Genomic DNA, 19,980 nt, shown 5'->3' on the forward strand with positions numbered 1-19,980 from the left:
TGTGTACAATTACACAAGGGTGCAGTGCCCGCTTGCCGGAGCGTGACATATGTCCCAGCACTCCTGACTTTGAGGACATCTAGCACCATAGTGTAGTATAGAAAGAATGCAGTGTGCACATAAACACTTAACAGTCTTAGCCTGCCCCTTGCATTGGGCAGAACACTCACCAAAAATCTGGATTGTCCCACTAGAATCACAACATTTCACAGAGTGTCCTACCTGTTCTTCTCACTTTCACCACCTGTGGCTGCTGCTTTCTTTAGTTGTTGTTTCTCTGGATGCTGGAATGTTGGGGGCCCTATTTGAAAAAAAAAATAGGTACATTTAGAAAATGCCACAGCAATAAATTAATAGTATTTACATTTCAGAAATATACCTATTTCCTGCAACCATCACTGCCATGAAATAATTCATAGGCACATTTAATAAAGAGACCTCATTCTCCCCAAACCACCTCATCTTAAATTAATAGTCCCCAGTATTAAATTGGCCCACCATCACCGTACAAACAAAATAGCACCCATTAATTAGCCACCACCTACCTTACACACATTATATTGCAACAAGCCCCCTGTGCTATCACATACATATTACTGTGCCCCTTCATCACAACTACATTGTGCCCCCTTATGATCACACTGCACCCTCCATGCTGCTTTCCCCCCTTCTATATCACACTGTGCTTCTCCCCCCTTCTTTATCACACTGTTCCTCTCTCCCCCTCCTTCTTTATAACTCTGTGCCTCTCTCCCCACTTTATTTTTCACTCTGTGCCTCCCTCCCCCCCTTTTTTTTCACTCTGCCTCCTTCCTCTTTTCTTTCATAATCCCAATGCAATGACCACTCTATAACACTAATAGCCCCCTCTCCCCAAATATATTAATAACTAGCTAAAAAAAAAAAGTAAAAGAACTACAGGTTATAATATGGTAATAAGAAGAGAACAGAGCAAAAGAAACTAGATAGATAGATATTTTCTTGAATTATTATTTATTTATAGGCATTAATAATGTAACCAGCACCTATCTCCATACCAACTGGCCTCAGCTGTTTAGAGACTAGAAAAATATTTCCATTTTGTAGTTTATATATGAAACTACTAAAGATCCAAAACATTGCTAACAAACACTCTTTCTATATCCTATTATCAGTGGACACCCCAATGAGAATGAAAATGTTTATGGCACCTTGAAATCCCCCCCCCTTATTTTTCACTGTGCCTCTCTCCCCCCTTTCTTTGTCACACTGTCCCTTTCTACTTTCCTCCCCTTGACTCTCCTTCCTTTACTTACTTTTTGTTAGTTTCTTTCTTTTCTTTTCTTCTGTCTTCTCTTCTCTTCTCTCTTCTTGCTTGGTCCCCTCTGCGACGTTCTTCACTGAGTGTCGGGCGTGACTTGATGGCGTCACGCCCGAAATTCAGTGTGAACCGGACAGAGAGGAGGGAACCGGCGGCGCGATCAGGTGAGTATGTAAACTTTTTTTTAACTATTTAGCTCCCCCCCCCACCAACGAACAGCAGGTTTTGTGGGGTGTTCCTTGTATGCAGTGGTTAGAACCTACCAAAAGTGGTCCAAGGAAGGACAACCAGTGAACTGGCAACAGGGCCATGGGAGCACAAGGCTCATTGATGTGCATAGGGAGCGAAGGATAGCCTCTCTGGTCCGATCCCACAGAAGGGCTAGTGTAGCACAAATTGCTGAAAAAGTTAATGCTGGCTATGAAAGAAAGGTGTCAGAACACACAGGGGATTAAAGCTTGCTGTCTATGGGGCTGCGTAACCGCAGATGGATCAGTGTTTCCATGTTGACCCCATAGTAGGCACCAAAGTGCCTACAATGGGAAGGTGAGCACCAGAACTGGACCATGGAGCAATGCAAGAAGGTGGCCTTTTCTCATGAATCACATTGTCTTTTACATGATGTGGACGGCCGAGTGCGTGTGTTCCGGTTTCCTGAGGAAGATGGTACCAGGATACACTCTGGGATGAAAGCAAGTCAGGGGAGGGAGTGTGATGCGCTGGGCAATGTTATGCTGGGAAACCTTGGGTCCTGGCATTCATGTGGATGTTACTTTGGCACATACCACCTACCTAAATATTGGATCAGAAGAAGTACACCCATAGCAATGGTATTCCATGATGGCAGTTACCTCTTTCACCAACACTGCCACACTGGAATGGTTTGAGGAACATGACAAAGAGTTCATGGTGTTGATTTGGCCTCCAAATTCCCCAGATCTCAATCCAATCGAGCAGCTGTGGGATGTGCTGGAAAAACAAGTCAGAGCCATGGAGACCTTGCAACTTATAGGACTTAAAGGATCTGCTGCTAACGTTTTGGTACCACGTACCACAGGACACCTTCAGAGGCCTTGTGGAGTCCATACCTCGACAAGTCAGAGCTGTTTTGGTGGTTCGAGAGGGACCTACACAATATTAGGCAGGTGGTTTTAGTGTTGTGGCTGATTGGCTTATGTTTCTCCTTTATTCGCAAAACCTCATCATTTGGCGAAACGTAGGAAAAGGAGTGAGTCTTCATGTGGAGAGGTGAAATGGCTGACCGGAGACCTGAACCTGCACACAAAGACCACAGTGTAACGGAAAAGCTGTATCTAGTACTAATCACGATTAATGCTAGCTTACCAGAGGTGCGGAGTCTAACGAACTCCCCAGTATTCACCAAGAACCGCCGCAAGGAGGGATGGACTTAGCTGACGGGGGCCGCAGGTCGCAGTCCTCTGGTCCACCTCTTGATGTAGTACTTGCGAAGAGAGTGAGCAGGTTGGTCAGCCGGGACTGCTATACAAATGGCCACTCGCAGTACAGGATCAGCAGGCAGTCTCAGCGTGAGGGATTTCCAGGTTTGGTACACAGACAGGTGGCAGAGGTACAAAACAGGAGACAGAAGCCACTTCAAACTAGCCGGGGGCACCGGATAACAATAGAGAGGAGAGGAGAGTCAGCAAGCTGGGTCGGTACACTAAGCGCAGGAGATTAGGAATGGTCACACAAGCAAAACTGGTACACAGTAATCAGATCAGGAACTGAGGAGTCACAGAGATTCACAAGGAATCAGGAAGCATACAAGTTGCTCTGACACTCACAGAGTGTCAGAGTGAGTGAGGTTTAAATAATGCAGCAGATTCAAACTCCCCGCCCCGAACTAGTGATCATGTAACCGCCGATACCCGGAAGTTAGCTTTCGATGCAGAGAGCCGGCAGCGATGAAGCGAGGACGGGTAAGTTTGTGACACATAGATTACATATGTTACAAAAAGAGGACCATAACATCACATCAGTGCATAGGTTTAAAAATCCTATTATATGAGGCACCTACTCTATTTTCCTCTATTTCTCCATGTAAAAATACTGAATGGAAGAGAACAAGTTTAAAGGGAGGAAAGGAGGGGAAAGAAACAGGTTGTTTCAGAACAATCACTCCACATTGACGTATTACTGGCTAACAATGCACATATTTGCCCATAGTATTGTAGGAGGAATTTATGATGATTTATTCTGATCATCTAGCAGATTACAATGTTTAAATGTCTGTTTCTGTAAGGGATTCACATACTAATATACTGTAACAACACAAATATCAAAGGAGTAGTTTAAGGACCAAGATTATAATTAGGCTACATCTACCAAACGGCACATTCCTGCAGGCATGGATGTCTGAAACATTAATTACACAGCCCGTTTCGAGTGAAACATCTGAAATAAATTGCATCAACCAATATTGCAAAGTGTGCAGAAGGGATGCGTTACCATTCGACCACTAGCAAGTCTTTCAACTGACGCTTGTTTGATGGTGATGGTAAACGCTGGTAAACACTGTTTCAGGCGTCGTTCCAGAATATCCCATAAATTCTTATTTGAGTTTAGATCTAGTGACTGAGAAGGCCATGATAGGTAGCATCACTGCCTATCAAATCAATGGATGACCACACATGTTCTGTGGATGGAGGCATTGTCATCGTGGAAGATACCCCTCCTAATAGGAAAGGAATGTTACAGCACAGGCTGAAGATAATCACTCGGTACCATTAAGTAATGATTAGCAATGACCTTGCCTTTTGAATTTTTGACTGCGCCCAAACCATGAAAATTCATCCCACAACATTATGGAACCAACAGAAACCTTCATTGTTGGAAACAAGCATGCATGGCTGAAGAGCTCTTGAGGTTGGTGCCACACGTCCACTTCTCATAAACAGATAATTCATCTGACCTCCGGTGCTCGGCAGTCCATAGCCTGTGCTGTTTGCACCACTGAACTAACAAATAAGAATTGACTGGTGTGATGATTGAAACTTTCAGCCTGGGGAACGAACAGCCAGTTTAGTCAGTTGGTCTGCAGTTGTTTAGCTTGCACTTCAAATTAACGCACAGATATCAAAATACTGGATTTTGTCTTCCCTTTGTTGAGAAAGTTTGTCCTTTGGAGTTCCATGCTGACATTACCTTAGATACTTGTTTGTAAAACATTAGCAAGTTGAGCTGTCTTGGTCACTGAAACTCCTTCCAAATGTACCCCAAAATACCCCTCTTTCAAAGTCACTGAGGTCTCCTCTTGCAGTCATCCAAGCCATAATTATAGACAACCTTAGCATTCCAGTGTTTTCACATGTGACTATGCTGAATGTTATTAACGAATGAGCCACACCTGTGTCCTTTTAAAATGCTTGGTGTCCCTCATTTACCCAGGAATTTCCATTTTTTTGTCCACTACCTGTACATTACTGTCTTTGTCTTAATACCTTAATAGCTGAGAGCACAATGCTCCTTGGTCTCTTAAAAGTGTATGGTATGTGCCCTGAGATCTCCAGTCTATCAGTTTAATTACGTTAATCACAGTTACATCAGTTAAGATACAAAATTAATGTCCCACCATAAAGATCCCATAATAACTGGTGGTTATTATCTTATTTATAAAGACAGCATCTTTATACTAACTGTCAACTTTTGTCAATTAATTGTAAAGGGACCTTCCAATATTCCAAATAAAATAACCAAGAAGGAAGCTTAATGATTGTGTAAACAGATGCAGGTATATATACATACAGATGAGCATAAACCCTAAATTACATAAAACACAACATACTTATTCATTTCCATATATATTTATATATCCTATACATCTAACGGTCACATTACCTTTTGCACTGTGTGTTCTGGAAGCTTTTCACATTTGCCAAACACTGGGCCATGGTCTTTGGTTGTGAGACGCTCTAGCTTGGCACGGAGGGACTGCTCCTCCTCAGAAACAATACGATATGTTCCTGTCTAAAAACAAGAAAGAGATTCCAGCACTGGCTGTGGCTCCATGATACCACATGTCTCCCATGTAAGATGGCCATATATGTTACAATAGTACTGGCCACACTCATTCTACAACATGGCTCATTTTAGTCTTGTGCTATTATGCAGCCTGATTCTTTTAACATGAAAGTTACACTTTCTAAAGCTATTTATTTATATAATGCCAACATATTACACTGTGATTTACAGATAATGCTGAGTCATTCGTATTCTCCTCTTGTCAGATTCAGGATGTCCACATTCTCCTTTACTCTCCTACCCACCCTCAGTTTTTTCTCTCCCGTTACTGACAGCAACGTTTTCGTAATGCTCTCTTCTCCCTCAACCTGTCCTCCTGACAACATTCCCTCCCAACCCCTGCACTCCCTCTCTTCAATTACTTAAGTGGCTTATATACAACTGCCAAACCCATTTTCTCTCATTCATTCCCCCTGTAATTGGGCTTTTGATCCTTTAATATTTACACTCCAGTGAGACTGCCCTTACTAATGTGACCAACAATCTATTCACAGCTAAGTCAAAGGGTCACTTATCCCGACTCATTCTTCTCGACCTCTCTGCTCAACACCATCAACCACCGTCTTCTTCTGCACACCCTTCATTATCTTAGCCTTCGTGCCACTGTTCTTATATGGGTCACCTCCTATATTTCTTACTATTCCTTCATACTTCTGACACAATCTCTCCTCTGCATATTCTATATGCTTCAGAGGTGAATTTGCATTAAGCCAATCAGAATCAGCTGGTTAGTGCATGCGACCATCATCATCATGTATATGCACCAGGCACCCGTAAGTGATCCAGCTACTGAGAGATGTATGTGTGCCTCGGTGTGGTTTACCTCATTTTGCAATTACGCAGATATGCCCATACTGATAGATATCTCTGTCGAAGTCGTATAATTGGATGAACGAAAGTATATTGGTTAATATTGTTTTATTGGTCGATTCCACTCAGTATGCCACGCTACACCTGTCGGGTGATGCTGCCTTCCACTGCTTTCTTCTGTCCCATCCATCCATATGCCCATCACGTGGCTCACCACTAAGTTTGCTCCCGGCCGCTGCCGCCGCTTCCACCTACTACAGGCCGCGGCTTGGGCCTACTATCTCCCTGGATTCCTACCTCCGGTCCAGCTGTCGACCTCCAACCACCCCTGCTGGTTTTTCACCTCCAGTCTGCTGCCTCCTGCCGTCCTCGGTGCCGCCTGCTGTGTCCCGCCTGAAGCTCCCGCTGGCTCCCCTGCTTGGACCCCCAGCTCCGGCCAAGCTGACCTGCTGCCGGCCCGCTCTGCTTCTCCGGTGAGTCCGCCTGCCTGCCATCTCTGGGACCGCTGACCGCTGCCTGCTAATCCGGATCCGCCTGCTGTCTCCTGCTGCCTGGGCTGCCTGCCACGTCCTCATTTCTCCCACCGCCTGGACTGCCGGCTACTTCCTCTGGACTCCTGCCGCCATCTCATCTTCCCGCCACCTGGTCTTCTTCCAGTGCTCCGCTACTGTTCCCGTGGCCTGCCACGTATCCCGCTGCCTGTTCCCGCTTTCCGGTCCCTCCGGACGGCTACAGTGACCTGCCTCTGGACTCTCCCCTTCCCTGGTCTCTGGACACTCCAACCAGGTCTCTCCACACAGGACTCTCCATCCAGGACTCTCCCGTTTCTCACCTGGTACGGGCTCTCTGCAGCTCTCCTTTAATCTTACAACTTCCATTTAATTTTATCGCATTGTATTGTACTGTTTACTATTTTATCCTATTGCTCTGTATTTTATTTTAATATTATTTTCACTGTAATTTTATCCTATCTTAATTTATTATTATTTTAATTTTAATTTATTTTATCTTAATTTGATCTTATTTTAATTTTATGCGCTTTTACTTCATTTTATCTCACCTCACTTTTATTTATTTGTTTATTTCATTCATCTGCACTTTGTTTTAATTTTACTGCACCATATTTTACTGCATTCATATTTTATATTGCAACTCATTTCATATTTATATTTCATATTGTCTTCGCCACTGCCTTTGATTTTGCACTGTACAATGCCGCCCCGCTCCTTTCCTATACCTATCCTCTCCCCCAGCCCACTTCTCTTGCCCAACTCTCTCCACCCCTCCTCTCACCCTCCCCCTCGCTCCACCAACCCCAACAATCTCATCCGCATCTCCCCTGCTCCCGCCCTCCCTTTTTCGTGTGCCCTCTGGAATTCCAGGTCCATCCGTAATAAACTATCCTCCGTCCATGACCTCTTCATCTCCAACTCTCTAAATCTTCTTGCCATCACTGAAACCTGGCTTACTTCTTCCGACACTGCCTCTGCTGCTGCTCTCTCCTATGGGGGCCTCTCCTTCACTCACTCCACCAGACCGGATGAGCGCCTAGGAGGTGGAGTAGGCCTCCTTCTGTCCCCTAACTGTACTTTTCGGGTGATTCCTTCTTTAGTTTCCCGCTCCTTCTCCTCCTTCGAAGTTCACTCCATCCGTCTCTTCTCCCCTATCCACCTCCGTGTCTCCGTCATCTACCATCCCCCGGGCACCACCTCCCTCTTCCTCGACAACTTTGCTGCCTGGCTCCCCCACTACCTCGCCTCTGACCTCCCCTCTATCATTCTTGGCGACTTTAATATCCCCGTTGACAACCGTTCTGACCCCGCCACCATCAAACTGCTTGCCCTTTCCTCCTCTCTTGGCCTCACTCAGTGGACCTCCTCCCCCACCCACTGTCTTGGTCACTCCCTAGACCTTGCCTCATCTCTGTGATCTCTCTGACTTCTCCAACTCTCCCTTCCCACTCTCGGACCACCATCTCCTCTCCTTCACTCTGTCCTCCGCCCCTACTCCCGCCCCGCCTAAAGCCACCCTCACTAGGCGCAACCGCGATGCTATTGACCCTTCCTCTTTCTCCTCCTCTCTTGAAACTCTCCTATCACCTCTTCCATCCCTGGCCTGTCCTGACCAGGCGGCCTCTCTCTACAACCTCTCCCTCACTACTGCCCTTGATGCTGTTGCCCCGGCCTCCGCCATCCGCCGACGCGGCCTTATTCCCCAACCCTGGCACTCCAAACTTACCCGCTCCCTCCAAAGGTGCTCTCGCACTGCTGAACGCCTCTGGAGGAAATCTCATTCCCTGGCTGACTTCCTTCGTTTTAAATTCATTCTCTCCTCTTTCTACTCCGCCCTCTCCCATGCTAAACAATCCTTCTTTAAGTCCCTCATTTCTTCTCAGTCCTCCAACCCCCGACGCCTCTTTGCCACCTTCAACTCCCTCCTCTCTCCCCCTCCTCTCCCACCCTCCCTCTCCGCTACTGACTTTGCCACCTTTTTCTCGTCCAAAATTGAGGCCATCAGACTGAACACCTCCTCCTTCCCTTCTCCCGCCACCTTCATCGCCTCGCCTCCCTCCAGCAATCAACTCTGGTGCTCCTTCTGCCCCACAACAGGGGAAGAAGTTCTCTCCCTTATTCTTTCCTCTCCTCCCTCCACCTGTCCTCTCGATCCCATCCCCTCCAACCTCTTTCGCTCTCTTTCTCCCACTGTCTGCTCTTACCTTGCACACCTCTTCAACTTACCACTCTCCTTTGGTGTAGTCCCCTCCTCTTTCAAACACGCTCTTATCTCTCCCATCCTTAAAAAACCCAATCTTGACCCCACCTCTCTGGCTAATTATTGCCCCATCTCACTGCTCCCCTATGCCTCCAAATTACTTGAGCGGATCGTCTGCTACCGCCTTGCCAGTCACCTCTCTGATTTTTACTTCCTTGACCCCCTCCAATCCGGCTACAGTCCTCTTCACTCCACCGAAATTGCCCTGGCCAAGGTTACTAATGACCTCCTATCGGGCCAAATCCAAGGGTCAGTTCTCCATACTTATCCTCCTTGACCTCTCCGCAGCCTTTGACACTGTGGACCACCCCCTCCTGCTGCAAACTCTTCTCTCTTTCGGCCTCTCCGAATCTGTCCACGCCTGGTTCACCTCATACCTCGCTAACCGCTCCTTCTCTGTATCCATGTCCGGCTCCTCCTCCTCCCCCTACCCTCTCCCTGTAGGAGTCCCGCAGGGCTCTGTCCTCGGCCCTCATCCGTCCCTTTCTCTCTCAGGATGCTACCAAGACTATCATCCATGCACTCATCTCCTGCCTGGACTACTGCAACCTCCTCCTCACTGGCCTACCCCACTCCCATCTCTCCCCCCTCCACTCTGCACTCAATGCGGCCGCAAGACTCATCTTCCTCTCACGCCGCTCCTCCTCTGCCTCGCCTTACACTGGCTTCCCTTCCCCTACAGAATCCTTTTCAAACTCCTCACCACCACTTACAAGGCTCTCTCCAAGTCTACTGCCCCCTACATCTCTAACCTTCTTTCTATTCACACTCCTGCCCGCTCCCTGCGCTCAGCCAATGACCAACGCCTCTCCTCCACTCTTATCACCACTTCCCACTCCAGAATCCAAGACTTTTCCCGTGCTGCCCCCCTTCACTGGAATGACCTCCCTCGTTCCATCCGTCTCTCTCCTACTCTGTGCTTCTTCAAACGTGCGCTGAAAACCCACCTCTTCCTCAAAGCCTACCAATCATCCGCATAACCCCTTCTCTATACTCCACCCGCTCTCCCCTTGCCTTATCTGGCTCCCCCTGTGCCAGTCTGTTTTCCCTCTCTTAGGATGTAAGCTCACACGAGCAGGGCCCTCTTCCCTCCTGTCTCCTTACCGTTCTTCTGCTCCTTGTTTACTACATCAGCCAGCCTGGAGTTTCTGAAGTAAGGGTATTTTTGTTTATTGGTTTGTACTGTTTTACCCTGTTTAGTCTACTGTTTGTACTGTGTACAGCGCTGCACACACATAGTGTCCTGGTTGGAATGGAACCCATGACCCCAGTGCTGTGAAGCAGCAATGCTAACCACTGTGCTGGCCAAACATGCTATAAATGCATGAGCTGCTCATAAGGTACAAACTTTCTTTAAAAAAGTTTTTAAAAGTCAACTATCATAGGCTTTTTGACAGGGCACATACTATATGGGTGATTCACAAATTCTGATTTTAATACATAAATATTTTATTTTAATTATTTTATTGTTGATAAAACATTTAAATTATTGTGTGTAACAAATAGGGAATTGGAGACATATAAAACAATACTATTCAGATTTGAGTAATAACAAGTTTATCAGTTGATAGAACACAATTTTTCCAAAAAAAAAAAGAATCACGGTGACCTACTGTACACAGCATTGTGTTGGCTCTTGAGCTTTATATTTAGGAAACACAACTCTTGCGGTTCTGCCACACAAGCGGCCCAGAACTGTACTGTCCTCTTTGCTTGATCTTAAACAAACAAAGGTTCTATCTGCTGCACTGTTGTATAGCAAGCGAGGAAATGCATTTACCATAAGAACTCATAGCTATAAAGAGAGACATGGAAAGGTATGTGTGCCACATAATAGGGATTTTGTTTAGAAAACAAATAAAACGTTACAAATGGGAAAAACACACCAAGTAACAGAGTTTACAGAGATCCCCACCATAGTAAAATACTTACAATGTCTGACATTTCACTTCTTCTACGTCCACGCAAGAAGCTGGGGAAATAATTAAAGCAGAGGAAATACCATAAAACTCGTTAATTTCAAGCACCACATTTTGCCTGGTTTATATAAGTACATATATATTTAATTTATATATGTACTATATATATATATATATATATATATATATATATATATATATATGTGTGTATATCATCTTGCTCTAATAGTAATAGCAAAATAAACATTTATACACATCCTTATACTTGTTTCTAATAACAAGGATAGGCAGCCCATAATGACACAGCAGCTGTTGCAGAACTACAAATCCCAGCACTGTGTCGTGTATACTGATGTGCACAGATGCTTTCAGTGAGAACCACGGATATCTGGAAACATACAGGGTGGCGGGGCATGCTGGTACTTGTGGTTCCACAGCATGTACACAGTCACAGACTGTCCACCTCTGTCTTTTTGATGATATGTTAAGGACAACTAATTAATGGAGTGGAGTTTAATAGTAAATAATGGTGACAATAAACTGGGCTGGCAGGACATGCTGAAACTTGTAGTTCCATAACAGCTGGAGGGAAGCAGGTTGTGTGTGTATATTTGCAATCCAACCCTACCCAGCAAGCCAAAAGACGTTATAAGCCAATTTTCAAAGACTAAAACAGTACAACAGTCTTCTTCTATTTGCTGGTCTAGGCAAGTTACTTACAGATAAAGTCCCCAAAACATTCATTGTTATTTTTATAATCCCATTTTAGTTTGCGAAAAGAAAGTGCCAACATATTTTGAAAAACTGAACACGGACAAACATTGTTATAAATATGTCAGTAGAAAAGGCATTTGTCACTGGGGTTCTTTTCATGCAATCTGTGTTAACGTGTTAACAGGAAGAAGCAAACTACATAACATCCCATAGTAAATAATACTTGTTGTACAAAGATATTAAAAAAGGATTCGTACATGTTTGTGTGGGATTAGTTTCTTCCACACTCTCCAGATGGATATTTGAGACACTGCTTCCATTTAAAGAAATTAAAATGATAACCTGTAAATCTAGCAACATTAATATTCTGCACACTTGCCGTTGCCGACAGACATTGTACTACACATAACCAACATGACCAGACCATGCGAGATGGAGATAATACAATTCTATTACACACTATACAGAAACAGAAGACTACACTTACCCAATATAACATGTGAACTGAATATAGTCATAATACGCTTCTATTACACTCTGCATATAAATAGGACAGAACAGCCCTCAATAAGGTCGGACCACTGAATGTGGCCATACTGAAATTCTAGTGTAGAAAAGTACACTACCCAACACAACCTGGGCACTGGATGTTATCATGAAAACAATTCTATTACACATACCCAATATAACATTGAGAATAGATAGATAATATAATTAATCTATACAAACATAAAAAAACTACACTACCCAACATAATCTGAACACTGGAAATTATCACAATAAAATTCCATTACTCTAAACAGATAGAACACTTACTGAATAAAACGTGGGGACTAGATTCTGGTCATAATCCAATTCTATTACACTCTATATAGACACTGGACACTACACTTATCAATATAACATGGCAAATGGACATGAGCATAATACAATCCTATTACATTCCATCCAAACAGTACATATAACCAACACGTGACCTGACATGAGCATCATGCAATTCTGATTCAATTTAAATACAGATGGTAGAAATTTTCAAGACTGTTGAACAAGATATTAGCATCCAACGTATTTGGCTGCAAAATGTTCCATGTGTCACTGACAGAATTTGGCCTTATAGTGTTCCCAGTCCTACCCCAACCCCACCACACATTAGATAATATTGACCATTGTGGTACCAGCTCTATTCATAGACTATAAATTCTATGAAATGTGAGTTTACAATTATATAAATACAATGGAATGGCAAAACAAAAGTGGAAATGGACGATTGTATCGCCAAGACTGCGCAACCGACCAGTTCCGTCCGGAATTTCGTCGTGATTTTGGTCATCTCTATATAATCCAGGAACCAGGAAAAAATTATTGGGTAATTTGTCAGTGTTTAAAACAGGAACATTGCTAGAGACAACCTTATGACTATCTCTGGAATACAGGGGGAGTTGGCAGCTACGGAATCTGCTGGAGATTTTTCCCATGTTATGAAGTACAAAGATTTACTCAAAAACCACGAGGTTTTGATAAGCAATGTGAATTGATATATGCAGTGTTTGGAGCCAAACCTATATAGAAATAAGAGTTCATTGTCTACCTGACTAAACAGAACGTGTGTTCCTGTATATCGCCTCGACTGATAAATATACTCTATCTTCAAACAGAAAATGCATCTGTTTCCTGTTCTGCAAAGTATCATTCTTATTGCTGATAGTATACAAAGTCACAGGAAACTGATAACTGAATGGGGGGACTTACAAAAACACACACCACTCACTGTAAACTTTCAGCATAATCTCCAAAACAAATTGAAATAAATAATACTCACCGTTGAACAGTGGTGAGCAAAACAGCAAAGAAAGTCAGTGTTGGAATATGTTGAACTTGAAAAGATTATTAAATATGAAGCTATAGTTGAGATGGATCGAATGTAGTCACGATGTGTATGCCTGGGAGACGCCAGCCCAAAGCTTCTATAGTCATCAGGTTGGGATTAGGCGTCACAAGGCATTACTCAGTCAGGCTTATTAATTAAATCAGCACAGAACATTCAAGAGATGCCATTAGATGTTACAGAAAAGGAGGAGACAAGTAACTGGTTGAATGGGATTTGGTACAATAACCCTTTTCCTGGTCCCCCGGATTCCTGAGAACCCTTTATTAATACATTTCAATGTTCTGTGTTGCCGGTCTGTGATGTCAGTCTCTAGACTTCATGGTTTACGTATAAATCAGGACACAGGTTTGATCACTTAACATGTTCTCCACAGCAAACCAGTGCTTGTAATCCAGTAAAAAGGAGTATATATCCCCAGGATCCTTATTAACGCAGGCCTTTCTGGAGTAATAATTTACAGAAAATAAGAATTGCAAAGATTTCCTGTAATAAAATGTAGTAAAATAAAACACATGAGGTCTCTAAGCACACTAGACTGTGGATAAGAATTATGCTGCAAGTGTATTTTATTCAGAATTAAATACCAAACTAAAATGACATATTTAGAAGGCATAGCTATCTTGTGGACATGTAGCTCGCTCTGTGGCTCTTGTGCTGGACATGGGTCTGCTATGCACAGTATAACTGAAGTAAGGTCTATAGGAAATAATGCTAGTTGGTGACACCGACCTTGTTCCTTCAAAGCATAGCTGCACCCACCTCCAGCCACCACAAAAAGCAAAAGATACGTTACACAGCTCTTATGGCTTTTCAAACCCAAAATCCACTAGTACCTAATATTTATATTGTTTTATTCCAGCTGGAAAAGTGTACTTAAATGCTCTGGGTGACAGGGTCAAGTATAATGTATTTCATTCACAGAGTATTTTTATTGTCAGAGTTTTAAAAACCACTTGAGTGATTAAAACTCTTATGTTACAGCCTTTCATTGTCCCTCCTAAAAAATTATTTATTTTAATTTGAAGCGATTAGATGCTGCTCTTTAAAGACGGGGTGGAAAGCGCCTGTGTGAGACCACACAAAGAACCTCTAATGGCAAAGCATAGCATGTTAGTTGTGCAAATGCTATGGCAACGCTGCCCATACACTGGGTGTCAACCAGTGGTGGAACTACCATTGGTGCACCCGGGCCCACAGAGATATTAGGGCCCGTTGCATGGGGACCTAGCGAGCTGTGGACCCCGGTGCACGGAAGTGGAAAGAAGGGACCCAAGGTTCCTGCCTTAGTACTTCACTGCATCGGGGCCCACAGCTCACTAGTCCCACCTCTGGTGTCAACCAATCGGTACAGTCTATTTCTGTGAACTAGTTAGTAAAGCGCTACTCTCTTAGACAGATATTTAAAGATTTCGACTCTGATTCAAATATCATGCTGACTTACTTAAGTGTAAGTATGTCCGTTATTTCAGGTATATAACCGTACATATCAGAGGTGTGAAGTTACAGCAATACAATTTTGTATTCAACTTTTGCTCTGCTATTCTGCGGACTAGGGCGATACCACATAGAACATAAAGCCAGAGAAATGTGTAACATTTTAATCCTGAATTGCTCTGTGTTTAAATCAACTTTCGTCACCATTTTCCTAAAACACAAAAGTGTGTAATTTGTCTCAACTAAGTATTAGTATTACAACTAAAGGAAAATAATGATAAAGCAATAATTAAAACATAGCTAATAATATAGAAAATATCTGGCATTAAATTGCTGGTGTAATGTGAAAGACACCCAAGCAACACAACTCAAATTTTAAAGGCATATTCACTTGTTACGTCTATAGTGTTAGAATATTTAGTAAATTAAGCAGTAAATAAAATCTGGAATGTCTCCTTCAATATTCTTAACATCATTTTAAGTGCAGATACAGCAATATACAACAAAGTTTAGTGAGCAAATCTTTAATTGTGTCCAGAAGTGGGGTTTAAGGCACATATTCCCCCCTTGTATATTCACAAACAGAAGCTGTTTCTATTTGCTTCCAGTACATAAGGTTTCCTCATTAGAAGGTTTATTCAGAGGGAACAAAAGATTCCTCTGTGTCAAGAATGCCCAACTCTTCATTTCTATAGATTCTCTCAGAAAGTGTAATGATTGGGGAGACATTGACAAATTGGGTAGAGGAAAAAGTTTCACTTTGTGCATTTAACGTAAAGGGCAGAATATTTTGATGGTCAACTACATTAATCCTAGACATTTTTTGTAACATAAAGAGTATTTATTCACCCAAAGAGTGTCTCCAGACAATATAACTATTTGTACATTGTATTAACTTCAGGAGCAGACAGCATTTACAATCTACTTATATAAGGGTGTGGTTTCATTATGACATGAAAAATATTTAGTCATTATTATCCAAGTGCTATGGTACTGTGGTGATCAATTTTTTATTTGTAAGTTTATAAGCGAATTGTCTAAGTGCAATAACAGCTTCTGCACCCACTGATTTGTTCTGTCTGATATATGTACAGATAAAACAAGGCCTTCTACTGTCTTAAAGCGCTCCTAGTCTAGGCAGGTAACTGCAAAATTGGGGGGACCAACAGCGTGGGGTCCCCCTGAATAAAGCCGCTAACAGCACTCAGGGCCGGATTAAGGGAATGGAGGCTCCCGGGCTAATGGAGACTATGACTCACAGTCTCACTCTCACGCGATCTCCTCAGTAAGAAGATTACTGCACGCCACGGAAGGACTAAAGCAGGGGGTGAGTGACGGAAGAACAGTGAAGAAAAGACGGAGGTAAGTGCTCGGAGGGGTGACAGGCTCTGCAGGCTGCTAACAGCATAACATTTGCTGTTAGCTGTCTGCTATTCTACGTGACCATCATCTGACAGTCGGAGCCCCCAGCCTTGCTACAGCTGAGCAGCTAAAAAAACAAACAAAAAGAAACTAACAAGTAGCAGTAACAAGGGCCCCCCAGATGCCCGAGGCCCCTGGGCTGTAGCCCAGTTAGACCTCAGGTTAATCCAGCCCTGACAGCACTAGGCTATACATGGCTGGGCTAGTGACACTGTAACAGGATGACCCTCAGCATGGGTTCCCCCTGGCGTAACTTCAACCAGTTCTAGCTTGTTTTCCACAGGGCGGATTTTCTTAGGGTAATCAGGCCCAAAAATATAATGCAAAACCCCTATAATAAAACAGCCAGGTGCTGAAGGCACTTAGGGCTAGATTCACTAAGCTGCGGGTTTATAAAAGTGGGGATGTTGCCTATAGCAACCAATCAGATTCTAGCTGTCATTTTGTAGAAAGTACTAAATAAAGGAAAGCTAGAATCTGATTGGTTGCTATAGGCAACATCCCCACTTTTTCAAACCGGTAGCTTAGTAAATCTAGCCCTTAGACTCTTCCCAGACACCCCCTGGGGCAATGGTTGTAGGGTAATAAAGTAGCAATATTTGCATTAGTGTTTTCTTTTGCTGGTGCACTACAGGTCCCAGCAAAGCCTGAATTCCAAAGGTGTATACTGGTACTTATATAAACTACAATTGTCAACTTACCTATGGCTGCCAGATTATGCTGGCAGTTGTAGAACTACAAGCCCTAGCATCCAGAACATACTGGCAACTGTCATTCTCCCTTAGTTGTTTTAAACCCATGCACATAGCAATCTGATGTCTTGGCATGTCAAGGAGATAAATATGGTTTTCTTAATGGTTTCTATAAATTACACTGTGCTATGTACACTCCAATAACAATGATCTCATATTAGTGCTTTGCCCATTCAGCTAAACTATCAACTGCCTCTCCCTGTTAAAGTATTGATCAATTAAATAATAAATTATTATATTACATTCCTTGAGTGCCAACATAATCTGACATATCAAACAATAAAACCAAGCATGTAACATAAAAACAACATTGTATTTATAAGATGGGCAATATATTTAATTCTTTTCATCTGTGGGATTTTTATAGCAATGAAACAGAATATTTGGTTGTCTTCTGCTACCACACTAGACTATAACACAACATAAAAATCTACACACTGCACTGACCAGACCATGAATAATACTATTAGTACAAAGTTCTGCAACATTCCATATTCTGTCTTTTCCAAACATCAGTTATGCATCACATATATGCCATATTTCCCTTCTTCCTAAGGAGGAACAAAGCCTGCATTGTGCCCGCTTGATGCCCTGTTTGTAAAGTAGGGTAGTCAGACATAAATAGCTCCTTTGTTTTTGAGTTCAGGATGGTGATTCATTCACAAACAAGCCTTGACATTCTGATGTATCAGAAATCCATTGTTCTGGCTCATGCGCCAGCACAGTTATGAAAGGGAAATTGACAAGATCACCTCTGAGAAAGGGAGTAATTGGGCTGTTATTTCCATGTGTCACACAGAACATAAACAGGATAGTTCATTTATTAAATGTTTTTGTAAAAATAGGACACAAGTGAGATTGAAAAATGTCTCGTACTGAGACACATTAAAAGCATCAATAAACAAGTCTCAAGGAGCAGGCTCACAAACCAGACATCTCTTATACAACAGCCTCCCACCTCCAAGACCAACAGCTTCTTCTGTTTTGAGACTAACATTTCTGTCTATCTAGTGTCATACTTATGTATATTATTATTATTTGTTTATCAGACACCACAGATGTTGTATACAGAAGTAAGTCACAAATAGATCAGGTACATTCTAGAGGGAGGGGAGGAGAGAGACAGTAGGACCAACTGGGAGAAAATAGAAATGACAGAGGAAGGAAGAGGAGATGATGGGTAGAATGGACAGGAGGTGGTAGGATTTGCAAGTTTGAAAAGGTGAGTTTTGAGGGAGCGTTTGAAGGACTGAAGTTTGGGAGAGAGTCAAGTGAGACAAGGTAGGGAGCTCCAAACACTGAGGGCAACACAACAGAGGTCTTGGAGGTGAGCATGGGAGGAGGTAATGTGAATTGAGGAGGAGGTCAGAGGTGGAGCGGAGCGGCCGGGTATGTGCCTCGAGACACCATCAAGTAATAAAAAATGTTCTTGGATACTTCAAAAATATGGAGCAAATGAAAACAGACATAAAAACTCTTTTACACTAAATATAAATACATATACCTTAGGATGTATAAACTATCTTCTATTGTTTAAGTGTTATGATAACACTTAAACAATAGAAGATAGTTTATACATCCTAAGGTATATGTATTTATATTTAGTGTAAAAGAGTTTTTATGTCTGTTTTCATTTGCTCCATATTTTTGAAGTATCCAAGAACATTTTACTCTACCACTGTAGAGTATGGGAAACAAGTCCTTTCAATACATAGAAGACAAACATTAGAGCTGAATGGAAAAGTGGTGTTAGGTGGATCAGATGCTTTGAGACATACATACATTTTTTGTAGATAGCAGGCAATAATACATGTATATGATATTAAGTGACTACATTTTATTGATACAAAAAATGATAAACATTAACAACCCAATTTTTTTTTTAGATATAAAACTGCATGATATGCATATTCTGTAACATATGTTGTTGTACAGAACTAACTACACCAACGATTGGCTGACTCTTTACTTTGCAACAATCCGAGTTTTCCACAGTTGCTTCCAGGGCCTGATCAACCACTAGGCTGGGGCGCTGAGTCCCGAGGTATTTATTTATTTTTTTTCATTCTTTTTTTTTTTTTCTTCATTCATTTTTTTTCGGGGGGTCGCCGCAGGGGGGGGGGGGGTGGAGGGCTCGACGATCAAAAGCATTGATGGTCAGTGGTTAGCAACACACAGCCAATCGCCAGGCTGCCTGTTGCTGTGCAGCAGACAGGAAGCAGGACGTCTTCACTTCCTATCTGCTGATCTGAGGAGAGGAGTGACGCTGGCACAACTACAGTAAAATGAAGGGGGGAACTGCCCTGCATATCTATAGGGAGGGGGGAGAACTGCCCTGCATATCTATAGGGAGGGGGAACTGCCCTGCATATCTATAGGAAGGGGGGGGGAAACTGCCCTGCATATCTATAGGGAGGGTGAGAACTGCCCTGCATATCTATAGGAAGGGGGGGAACTACCCTGCATATCTATAGGGGGGGGGAACTACCCTGCATATCTATAGGGAGGGGGGGGGAACTAGACTGCATATCTATAGGGAGGGGGGGGGGAACTACCCTGCATATTTATAGGGAGGGGGGGGGGAACTACCCTGCATATCTATAGGGAGGGGGGGGGAACTACCCTGCATATCTATAGGGAGGGAGAGGGGGGACTGTCATACAAATCTATAGGGTGGGAGGGGGGGCTGCCATGAAAATCTATAGGGAGGGAGAGAGGTTGATATGTATGAAGGAGGACAGAGGAGGGGGTCTGATATATGTGACTGGAGGAGTTTTTAAGTGATGGGGGGGATAGCTACAGAGTGGAGGTAAGGAAAATAGCTGCAAGGGGGATGGATGCAGGGTGGGAGGTAAAGAAAATGGCTTCAGCAGGGGTTAAGGAAAATGGCTGTGGGGGGGGGGGGGTTGTGGTTAAGGAAAATGGCTG

The 19,980-nt window shown here is 43.1% G+C and overlaps 1 protein-coding gene across 1 annotated transcript in view; it reads right to left on the bottom strand.

Annotated features, from left to right (window-relative positions):
• The window catches only part of RLBP1 (retinaldehyde binding protein 1), a 36,643-nt gene extending 23,102 nt beyond the window's left edge, over positions 1–13,541 (bottom strand). The window contains exons 1-3 of the mRNA XM_075207769.1: positions 13,376–13,541; positions 10,856–10,895; positions 5,159–5,287 (exon numbers count right to left, since the gene is read on the bottom strand). Coding sequence (XP_075063870.1) covers positions 5,159–5,287; positions 10,856–10,867 — 141 coding nt within the window. The 5' untranslated portion in view covers positions 10,868–10,895; positions 13,376–13,541. The remainder of the gene's footprint in view (positions 1–5,158; positions 5,288–10,855; positions 10,896–13,375) is intronic.
• Positions 13,542–19,980: the final 6,439 nt, after the last annotated feature.

Source organism: Mixophyes fleayi, chromosome 4 (assembly GCF_038048845.1).
Source record: "Mixophyes fleayi isolate aMixFle1 chromosome 4, aMixFle1.hap1, whole genome shotgun sequence".
Taxonomy (NCBI): Eukaryota; Metazoa; Chordata; class Amphibia; order Anura; family Limnodynastidae; genus Mixophyes; species Mixophyes fleayi.